The 11,222-nt window shown below is 33.6% G+C and overlaps 4 protein-coding genes across 4 annotated transcripts; 2 read left to right on the plus strand and 2 right to left on the minus strand.

The window, feature by feature from the left end:
* Positions 1–281: 281 nt before the first annotated feature.
* LOC123665526 (histone-lysine N-methyltransferase SETMAR-like) lies at positions 282–2,793 on the plus strand. Its single transcript, XM_045599818.1, has 2 exons — positions 282–743; positions 2,734–2,793. Exons 1-2 carry the CDS (start codon positions 282–284, stop codon positions 2,791–2,793), a joined length of 522 nt encoding a protein of 173 aa, XP_045455774.1.
* Positions 2,794–3,063: 270 nt separating this feature from the next.
* LOC123665699 (40S ribosomal protein S20) lies at positions 3,064–6,449 on the minus strand. The gene is made up of 3 exons (XM_045599960.1): positions 6,313–6,449; positions 5,688–5,849; positions 3,064–3,305 (listed from the first exon to the last, which is right to left on the minus strand). The coding sequence occupies exons 1-3, from the start codon at positions 6,313–6,315 to the stop codon at positions 3,099–3,101; spliced, it is 372 nt and encodes a 123-aa protein (XP_045455916.1). The 5' UTR covers positions 6,316–6,449; the 3' UTR covers positions 3,064–3,098.
* Positions 6,450–7,669: 1,220 nt separating this feature from the next.
* Positions 7,670–9,434, minus strand: LOC123665698 (trafficking protein particle complex subunit 2-like protein). The gene is made up of 4 exons (XM_045599959.1): positions 9,359–9,434; positions 8,833–9,044; positions 8,320–8,496; positions 7,670–7,910 (listed from the first exon to the last, which is right to left on the minus strand). Exons 1-4 carry the CDS (start codon positions 9,389–9,391, stop codon positions 7,865–7,867), a joined length of 468 nt encoding a protein of 155 aa, XP_045455915.1. The 5' UTR covers positions 9,392–9,434; the 3' UTR covers positions 7,670–7,864.
* Positions 9,435–9,625: 191 nt separating this feature from the next.
* LOC123665527 (von Hippel-Lindau-like protein) lies at positions 9,626–10,135 on the plus strand. Its single transcript, XM_045599819.1, has one exon. It carries the CDS (start codon positions 9,626–9,628, stop codon positions 10,133–10,135), a length of 510 nt encoding a protein of 169 aa, XP_045455775.1.
* Positions 10,136–11,222: the final 1,087 nt, after the last annotated feature.

An 11,222-nucleotide genomic window follows, 5' to 3' on the forward strand; every position in this document is an offset into this window, starting at 1 on the left:
TATTTTGTTACTTAATTTATTTGTGTGAAACAAACAGCTTCTATAGTAAATTCATAAATAAAATAACACTAATAAATTTATTAATTAAGATTATAAAATACTAAAAACATACAAAAAATTTGAAGGATGATAACAAAATTTTAGTGAAGAAGCAGAATCAGTGTTTTATTAAACATAGTGAAATAAAGAACCAAAATAGAATCATTACTGTATATTTCTTATGGTACTAATAAATAAAACAAGATTAAGAAAAGGCTTGTTTTTGTCAGATTTTGCGAAAAATGACCCCTAAGAAAGTGATGGTAACTGTTTGGTGGTCTAGCGCTGGTGTAATTCATCACAGTTTCTTACCAAACAGCATGAGCATTACTGCAGTTGTGAACTGTGAAGAACTAAACACAATAATGGGGAAGTTCGCACGTCTCCAACCAGCTTTGGTCAGTCGCTCGGCTCCGCTGCTCCTGCACGACAACGCGCGACCTCATACTGCACAGCAGAAGGTCTCCAAGTTACAAGAGCTGGGGTTGGAAGTTCTCCGTCATCCACCGTACTCACCAGATCTTGCCCCTACAGACTTCCACTTTTTCCAGAATTTGGATAACTTTTTGGCGGGAAAAAGATTCAATACCCGAGAGGCAGTACAAAATGCCTTTGAAGAGTTTGTTGCCTCCCATCCAGCAAAATTATTCAAGAAAGGCATCGTAAGCTACCACTACGTTGGCAAAAATGCATTGATACCATGGGTAATTACTTTGAATAATAAAAATAAAAAAAATATAGAAAAAAAAGTGCGTTAACTTATTTCGTCAAAAACGGCAATTTTATAGGTAAAGACCTATTATATAGAAATGTCAAATTTCGTAAATAACCATTAATCAATTCTAAATAAACCTTAATGTCTCTAAGACACGGAATAGATAGACAAAATTTTTATTCGCAAACTAATTTACCGTCATTAAATCCGTTCAGCCTCACGCATGTCTAGCGGCAATTTATGATTATCGGAAATAAAATGATGGAACGATGAATCGCATTCATCATCCGCCAGTCTCCCACGCTGTCTTTTTTTCTTATTAATTTGTATCATATTAAGACAAACATTTCTTTATTCAAGTAGCTTTAAAAATAATAATTTGAACTTTTTTTATAAACTATATACATCTATACTGGACCGCAAAAAAAATGGTCGGTTAGAAAAGTTCTCCTTGGATCCAGTTTCATAGAAACGTTGGAGTACTTGCTGACCTGTAGAGTCACACCAACAATTCTCGCTGTATTTCGTTGACTGCCCATCTTCAAGCATTGTCGGGATCTTGGTACATTCTTCAGGGGTTAATGACATGATGACTTCAAAATAATAAAATTTATAAGGCAGAGACCACCATATTTATAACTTTTTTATTGCAAAACTAAAACAAACGTAAAATAATTGATTTGAATTTTTTGGTACTAAACACAAAAACGACCATAATTTTACATTTTTAATAAAAAAATGAATTATTCTTTTTTAATTAAATATTTTGCTATACCCTACATGATTGCCTCAATGATTTGAAAAAAAAAATGTAGGTAGTGTCCAATATTTACCTACTCGCAAACAAAAAAAACCGACATTAATTTTAATACAAAAATAGTAAAGTTGTAAAATACTGCTCAAAAAGTAGTCATCAGATCTCGATTAATTTTAAATGGAATCTACAAGTCAAACATCAGCTTTTTTCGACGACTCGTTAGCGCAGCGTTCACAGCACTGGCTGTTGCGCTGGCGGTCGCGGGTTCAATTACCGTTAACGACAGACATTGTATTGTGACAGTATTGGCCATATAGATGTTTGTCGTGGTCTGGACGTTTGTGCTTGTGCATTGTGTGTTTCCGGAACCTCTGTGACACAGGAAAAAATCCTACTGGGAGCCGTTGAGTGTGAAGCTTTATTATATAATTTTTAATACGACCAAATTCAAAATAGTTTATTTTAAAGGCGAGGAGAAAAAAGCATCAATATCCTGGAGAAAAAGTATAGTTACGTTGGCTTTAAGGTTAACAATTATTTTGGTACATTCTTTTACCACAATTAACTACAAACCGGAGTATTAGCTACACACTACACTACTTCATAATAAAAATAACACGAAAAAGTATTAAAATAATCACGTATTTTAATTTACATAAAGTAGGAATACTTATTAAATTAATCATAAGTAAATAGATTATGAAATATGATCTTTCTGGTAAATTCTAGAAATTGATCCATAGATAAATAATAATTTTTCTATATTTTCTAACATGGCTTTAGCATAAAAACAAAGAACCATGTCCCGGATAGTACGGGTTCTAGGCCATAGATTATACACTTATATACTGGTTCTGGGCCATGACGAGTACCGAAGTATCTTATATATTATAGTATATAGTATCTTATATATCATAGATAGTGCATAGCCATATTATTATATTAGCGTATTTAGTGGGCATACCTTGTACCTGCAAAAATAGGGCTCGAACGGGAGGCTGTTGTGCTCACATAGCAACTATTATTTGAATTCATGCAAGACATCTGACACAGCCAATAAAACTTCCATCAACAGAAATGCGAGACATATTTATTTATAAGATTTGACAGTATCGATGAAGAATCTTCACAGATATAAACAGTCAGTCAAGTAACCTATGTTTGTTGAGTTCCCTATAATCATACGCCCACTTAAATTACAATGTAACTATTTCTCCGTTAGTATGAGATTCGTTCATGGGCGCACCATGGCCCAAATAGACGGTTCTTTAAAATAACGTGAAATTTGAATCCAGAATGACAACGTGCCATGCTTTATTACTGCTTAGTAGCGGGCTATTCATTGCAGTTTAGTCTTAAGTTTGTTTCTTCATAAGTATGTACTTTTAAAAAATTTATGGCGATTTTATCAATATTCTTACTTAGCCATCTTGAAAAATTTCGAGGCTATTTGTGGAAAGTAAAACATCGACTTCCCACTTCATTCCCCCCCCTTGTATAATTAAATATTAATGAAATTTTTAAGACAAACTCTTTGAAATAAAACATAATATTTATATATTTAATAGATTTTATTGGCAGTTATGCCTATGCATCGGCGATGGTAACTTCTACTTCTACACCAGGCTCGATGTTGATCGACGTAATCTGCTTTACAATCTCGGAGGGTGAGTGGAGGTCGATCACACGCTTGTGGATCCTCATCTGGAACCTATCCCATGTCTTGGAACCTTCACCGCAGGGGGTTTTTCTGGTGGTAATGCGAAGAATCTTGGTTGGCATGCGGACTGGTCCCTGAAAAATTAAAAAAAAAATAATTTATATATTTTTTATTGTTTTTGTTGTATCATACACATTATATGGACTAGTACAGACAATTGAAAAGTGTAAATAGGCATAAATGCCTCCTGTTTTCTTCGACTTAAGAAACTAACAACCAGTTATGCATCTTAAAAACATTTAAATAAATATGTACACAATACACACACGGTCGTCACTACAAACAACGCCAACGGGCTAGTCGAAATTTACTTCTTTAATACATAAATTATTAAAAAAAAAATAGCAAGGAAAAAAAGAATGAAGAATTTATGACCCCCTATATGACCTTTTCTAATTCGAGGGCCAGTTTGATCAGTTGTGAATAAAGATATTTGAGAATAGGACCATACGACTTGTTTCACCTGAATTAATAAACTACAATTTTAAGTTTAATATATTTGAATAAAAGTATCATAAATATAGTAGAATTCGAGGTAAAAAAGCATAATGAATTAACCGTTTTACTGTCGGATACCGTAATCTGTCATATATCCACAACTGATTAAACAGGCTCTAAGTCTACATTAACAAACTGGATTTTTGTCCAGTTAGGCATAAACAATACCAAATATAAGTCTTACAACAATATAAATATAGTTTTGTAGTGTTTTGTAGCTTCCCTATGAGCACAGTACAGTATTAGGAACTAAACTCTGCACTTTGAAAAGCTCTGTTCTAGCGCTTTTTTGGTGAACACGCTACTATAAAAAGTAGTATGTCTTCATCAAAGCGCTAATTTCATATTGTCTGGAGCCACATTCAATAAATGTTTAGACTAAAACAAACTTTTACATTGGCTATATACATATTTCATCATTTAATTGTCATGTGTGGGATTAGATTGGCTATGTAACTTAGCGATAACTTAGTATTCTCTTGACGATGGAAGTTACTAAATCTGTCCAAATATTTCTTCAGTTTATGCATTACAAACAGTAAAATATATAAAATATTTTCTTTGTTACTACAAATATGATAAATGTACGGTCTGTCTGATGGTAAGCAGATATAGAAGCCTGTGGACGCCTGCAACACCAAGAGTATTACATGTGATGCTTATCCTGCCCCTGAACCTTCCTTCAAACTGTGTATTTAAGGATTACATTTTGGAAATTTTAATACACTTTGCAAAAAAAGGCGGGTTTGCTTTAGCCACGACTGAAGTAAAACTTACGAAACGTAATTGTCTCTTTTTCTATTTTCACTAACTTATATCTCACTATCAACTTTTATTCGCCTCGCCCGATTGCACTTATTGGTAAAGCTTTAGATTAGGTAAAACCGAATTTCGGGACCGTGGGGGGATGGGGGGGGGGAGAGGGTGGGGAACTCTACCCCTGGTACCACTGTCACACCTCGGAACCCCATGGTTATGAAGATATCCATGGTTAAAGTTTTGAGGTTAGAAGAAGAATTTCGAAAGTTAGAGGAACGCTTGACTCCAGCGCTGCGGGAAGTGCAGCCCTTCCGCCCTTGCGTGCGAAAGCACGCTCACTGATGCTCCGTTCAGCCGCTCCTCTACGCATTCGTTCGCGCGCTTTCGCACGGCGGGCGAGGGCTGCCCTCCCTCCGCGCCTCAACGGCACAAAAAAAACACTCTAGGGGTAGGACAGACCAAGACCACGTGGACAGTGGGGTGCTCCGATTCGGTTTTGGGTATTTTTCGAATTTCTAAACCTATATTCTAGCACGCAATGTTACTAATTTTATTAGAATATTATGTCTGACGCGTTATTTTGTTTAAAAGTGTCGATTTGTCACACAATGCAAACAGTACGAGCTCAAAGGTATTATAATAGCTTTAAATTCTTCTTCTAACCTCAAAACTTTTACCATGGATATCTCCATAACCATGGGGTTTTGAGGTATGACAGTGTTACCTTGTATAGATTCCCCTACACCCTCCACCACCTCCACACCCAAAAACCCCATAATTCGGTTTTACCTAATCTAGATCTTAGCCCACTTATTTATTATAATGAAGTGTGATGAAGAAATGATGTGTATTTAAAAAAAATACACATCATTTCTAGGTATGGGGGTTGGTTTAGTCCAAATACTCATCACATAGCACCGACAGATTAGAAAGTTTCGATCCCTACTCGAGAATAGTGTTACGTATATGCTACCTTCCATTATCACTTGGATCAAAGTGAAAACTTAATTGCATGTCGCATTATCAGTCAGAGTTTCAAACCCAATTCAACGAGTGGGTGCAGAGAAACATTCTTGCATTCTATGTCATCAGCACTCAATTCTCATTTTATACAAGTGGTACAATCTAACAAAATGTTAGATCTTAGCCGAACGCACCTTAATATAATTTATGAAAATTATTAATAGTATTAAAGTTACCTTAACACGCAGCTTTTGTTTCTTGGCACCATTGATGAGGTCCGAGCACACTTTTTCGAGGGAGCGCACGTTGCGAGACGTCAGCGTGATACGGATGCGATGGATGGGGGAAACCTCGGCCTGGGGCTTCTCAATATCTTTGCCAGATACAACAGCGGCTGCCTGCAAATATTAATAAACAACTTATAGATTATTTCTTAAATCTAGGCTTTAGATTAAGAACCGCATTTTGAAGTTAGATATGTAAAGGTTATTTTTTTTTTTGTAGCAAAATTATGCCGTTAAACAGTCAAATTTTGAGCTTAGATAATTCGACGGTTCTTAATCTAAAGCCTTACCATAAACGGTAAAAAAGGGTGAAGTTTAAACTAACATTACAGTAGTTCGATGTTACTTAAGTTCCATACTCTCAGTGATATATGTACTAATTATGAAGCACAAATACCATACTATTCACTTTATCATATATTATAAAAAGTTAAAACTTAAAACAAACTGTGTTAGACACAACTGACACGTGCTTAACCTACGTATGTGAATCCACGTTATAATAACTTTTAAATTATTTTAATCGCTAAAATAATAAATCAGAAGATATTATAATACACGTTACTTTATTACTTACCATTTTGATGCGATTTCCCGGTCGAGATAAACAATTTCAATTGAAAATTGCTCAGCGCTGAACCGGAGGGAGAACAGCTTAGAACAAATGTCAAAAACGGAAAGAACGGAATGTTAAAATGGCGCGATTCAATGTTTATACTGTAGGGATGACAAAGTCGATTCCGATTTTACTTATTGTCTCTTTCAATAATCGATAATTTAGAGTTGACTTAATATGCCTTTTGAACTTTTCGAAATTGATCGAGAAGCAGTTTTTAGCATTCGACTTTTCGACTAACTACAACTGTACTACTACACTGTTAGTTACGGAATAAGAAATTTGTATTTCATGCTTTCAGCTATGAACCCAGTTATGTAAATAGTAGAATATATAAATAATAGTAGAATAAATTAACAATCTGAATCGCGTGCTTTAAATTACTTCATTAAGAATCGTAACAGGTCTTGGAATACCGTTAAAAATTCGGATCTGTTAATTTGTCTCGAAAGACATAATGCTATTTATGGAATAGACTTTAAGTTTAAATAATGTTTTTTTGAGCCATTATATCGGTATGTATGGTCATGATCATGAAACTAAGTTCGATTTCAATGGTGAGAGATTATTACGATAATGCTATCGCGTTAGTGGTCACGTGGTGCGGTACGCACTGCGCACGCCGGTGATTGGTTATATTGAGTGATGTTTCATTGTAATTGGTTATATTTCAAGACGTAAATGCGTTACGTGTGATAGAAAAAGTGACAGAATGCTATTCTGTCTTCGTTGACGAACACACACCCATCGATCGTCATGCCTCTGGCGGCCATAAGCAAACATTAAGCCGTCGTACCCCCACTACTGTAGTTGCACGACCTCTGTACAAGGCTGTGGTTGAAATCACCTTTATTTAGTATAGTTGCAACACTGTACCAAAAGCAAGTTTATTTTTCTTCATATTTCCAAAATAATCCAATTAATTAAATTTGATATTTTCAAATTTGTTATTATTAATTAATTGAATTAGGTACATTTCATATGAAGTTAATATAATGTTTATAGATTATGAATAATAGATTATTCTCCGATTCCTAGTAAGTACTTATATATTCCAAAGCCACATGTTACTGAACAAAAAAATTGTGTGTAAAATTGACAACACTGGCACTATTTCATTGGTTCTGATTCTTTGAATGTAAAATTAACCAGACCTTCAGTCACTAGGCACAAATCAAGAATTTTCAGGTTTTACCTTTTTTTTATAGCAATTCTTTTACGTTTTTAGAATCCATCTATTGCATGTTACATAAATTCATTACTAAAGACAATGAAATGACAATAAAGCCGGTAAAACAGTTATATAAAAGACAAAAACTAGATTTAATAATAATTTATTGGGATAATATCACAAACAATATACAATAGTTTACATTGAAGAAAAATAACATACTCGTTCTTTTGCATTACATGCTAGCGATACAAACTTAATTCATAATAATTGAGAAATTAAAATAATGTCGTAGCCCAAGTGGACAAACTACTACATTTCAGTTAAATACATCTGAAATCTTTAAACATTATTCATCATTAGACTTTTTACTTGCTTGTCGAATTTCCTGTAAAGATATAATTATTTGCATTAGTGTAGTGTAGCTAAAAACTAAAGGGTTTGTTTGTTAACACATACAACACAAATTCTATTTGATATTAATAAAGCTAGAATAACATTATAAAATAGACTCTATATAAAAAAATGCGTAAATAACTCATACAGCAATGAAATAAATATCAAAGCTGTTCGTTTATCTTTCTCTATTCTAATATTATAAAGCTAAAGAGAGTTTGTTTATTTGTTGAACGCGCTTATCTCAGGAACTTCTAGAGTCGAATTGAAAAATTATTTTTGTGTTAGTTAATCCATTTTTCGAGGAAGACTATAATATTAATACATCTTTTCCTCAAATTAACGCGGGTAAAACCACGGGGCGTAACTAGTATTATTAATAAAATTGAAGTTATACTTACTGTGACACTATTTGATCGCCAGGCAAATGGAATGGGTTACAAATAGCATCGGCATATAGAGCATGAAGTCTACGTAAAGCTGTTCTGACTTCAGCATCCCTGATGTTACTTCCGCTCGGAGAAGTAGAACTAGTCACAAGAACCAATTTTATCTTAGTGTTCGTGACATAGCCGTATCTGGAAATTAAATTTTAGTAAAAATAATATTATTACGTAAAAAAAAATGACTTCGATTACATCGACAAGCAATACAACGTAAATCGTTAATAAAAAATTACATTACATTAGACATTAAAATACGAAGTATTAAAAATAACTCACAGAGTGTCATACGTAAATTTAATTTAAATGGGACCACATGGCAAGCTTAAGATTTAAAAAATCATCAAAATCGATACACACAGTAAAAAGTTATGAGGTAACACATCAAAAGTTACATTCGAATTGAAAAGATCCTCCTTTTATGAATTAGGTAAAAAAAAAAGTATAACTGCATCTAAAAAGAGATATTACATTTTATGTGTATCTGTAGAATATAACAGCCCAAGGTAAAGGTCTCGTAAATCTGTTCGCGTTGCGTTAGTACTGGTATTTGTATTATTGCCACTGGTTGTAGTCAGTCTTTCTTCTAAAGCATCCAGAGCAGTGTGAACTAACCACTGCCGCGAGAGTTCGTTTTCTGTGCTGCTGTCATTTCCAATTCCACCAATGTAGAGGGGAGAATTCTGAAATTATAGAATACACCTATTGATGATACGATAATCACTAACTATCTTTTATTTTAATGATTTATAAATATGATTTTGTCACAATGTAAGCCTTTGCGTAGATATATTAATAAAATGAAAAAAAAAATTGTCTATGGTTATTATGACAACAGTGACTGACGTGTTGAATTTATACAATTTTTACATCGGTATACAAAGAAAATCTCGGTTTAAAATATCATTCTGTTCTTTATTGTTTGCTTCCTAATGAATATGTAAACATACAGTAGTGTTCATTTGAGAATCAACAAAGGATAGTGAAATTAACTTACATCTTTTCCGATAACAGCAACGCAAACAGCCATTGTGTACAGAAAAACGAACGGAAGTGATTTAAACGTCAACTGACATTATATGTGAGTGCGAGGCGGGAGAGTTTAAAAAAATCATTAATCGTTTTACAAAATATTTATAAATAAATTTGTGATTTTAACGACTTATTCGCAGTCGCGTATCTGTGTAACTGTAAGGTTTTATTGAGAACGTGGCAGATTAAAACATTCAAAATTCTTAGTCAACTAGTTTTACGTTTGATGATGATGGCGGAGAGAGAGACAGAAGAACACGATGTTATATACGAATTAGATGAAAAAGGGCAAAGGGTCGTTGTCAAATCCCTAGAGTCGACTTCCCGTGCGTATCTTCGTTTCACGAACAAAACGTCGCGACCAGTCGATGTCTGGTGGCGAGACTTCCATGGAGCCAGGCGACACTATGTACGATTGGACTCGGGCACTTACTTTGATATTAATTCGTTTATAACACACCCCTGGGAATTCACAGACGTAGCTACTAAGGAAAGCTATGTGATCAATAATAAAACTATCTACAGACCACCCACGAATATTGGAGGGATGATGTACAGAACTAACTGGAACATAACAATAGCGGTAAGAAGTCTCCGTCACACAGTATTGCTGACACTCGCTGTTAAAATTGACGATCCTAATGCAGTAAATGCTCTCGGCTTACCGAGAGTACTTGCTGAGGAGCTACAGAACCTAATCACCCTGTTTCACAGGCCGAAGACCCCTCCACAGCGGGACTGACGTCAAATAATCTTCACAATAGTCGTAATGATCATATTCTTGTACCTTACATGGTGCTATTTCCACTATCTGGTGACAAAGGTTTTTGTAAAACTTTTTAAATAACCATAATTCTTTGCATTTATTATAAGCGCCCCTGCTTTTTAACTGTGATAAAGATTTGTCACATTAAGATAGACAAGAATATATTATTATATTTATTAATGACCTTTATCTCTGTTTGAAACGTACCGAACAGTTATCAGTTGACCCAGTTATGACATAGTAATAACTTTTTAAAACCGTACAAAATAACAAATTATCTAAATGGTCTGTAACTTATCAAAATTCAAATTTTTCAAAAGTAATACTTATAGTTGACTAGCCCGTTGGCGCAGTTTGTAGTGACCCTGCTTTCTGCTCCGAGGGTTGTGGGTTCGATTCCCACCCCGAGTCTGGGTGTAATATAAATATTTATTTATATATTTATATATGTATTATTTATAAGTATGTTTATCGAAAAAAAAAAATGTAGCTATATACCAGTCGGCTGTTACCTATAACACAAGCATTAAGTTGCTTACTTTAGGAACAGACGACCGTGTGTGTATTGTGTAAATATTTATTTATATTTATATTTATTTATAAATCAATATTTGAATCATTCATTATGTCAACTATGCTTTGATCGAGTGCATGTAATCTCTTTAGAAAAAGAATCAGCTTGTAATACATGCTATGATCGAGTTGTTAAGACCAGTAACTAATTATCATTGCTAGTCATTTACATAAAGATATTTTTGTATTTATTACTAAGAAGACGACACTAATGACTCATTATATATTTGTATATATTATTATTATGAAAAATATAACAAAAATAATTTTGAATAATACCATTTAAATTTTGTTACAAATATTTTGTTATTATTATTTTGTTTTTGTATTCTCTGGAAAATTGAGAATCCATTAATTTAATTGATGGATTTATTTGGTTTAAAAAATTGTACATTAATAGAATGCATAAAAACTCATTAAATTATTTATAAAAGTTATTTTAAATACTTGTAAAAAACACGAATGCATAATTATAAATCTTAAACAGCCT

The sequence above is a fragment of the Melitaea cinxia genome, chromosome 24 (assembly GCF_905220565.1).
Source record: "Melitaea cinxia chromosome 24, ilMelCinx1.1, whole genome shotgun sequence".
Lineage (NCBI taxonomy): Eukaryota > Metazoa > Arthropoda > Insecta > Lepidoptera > Nymphalidae > Melitaea > Melitaea cinxia.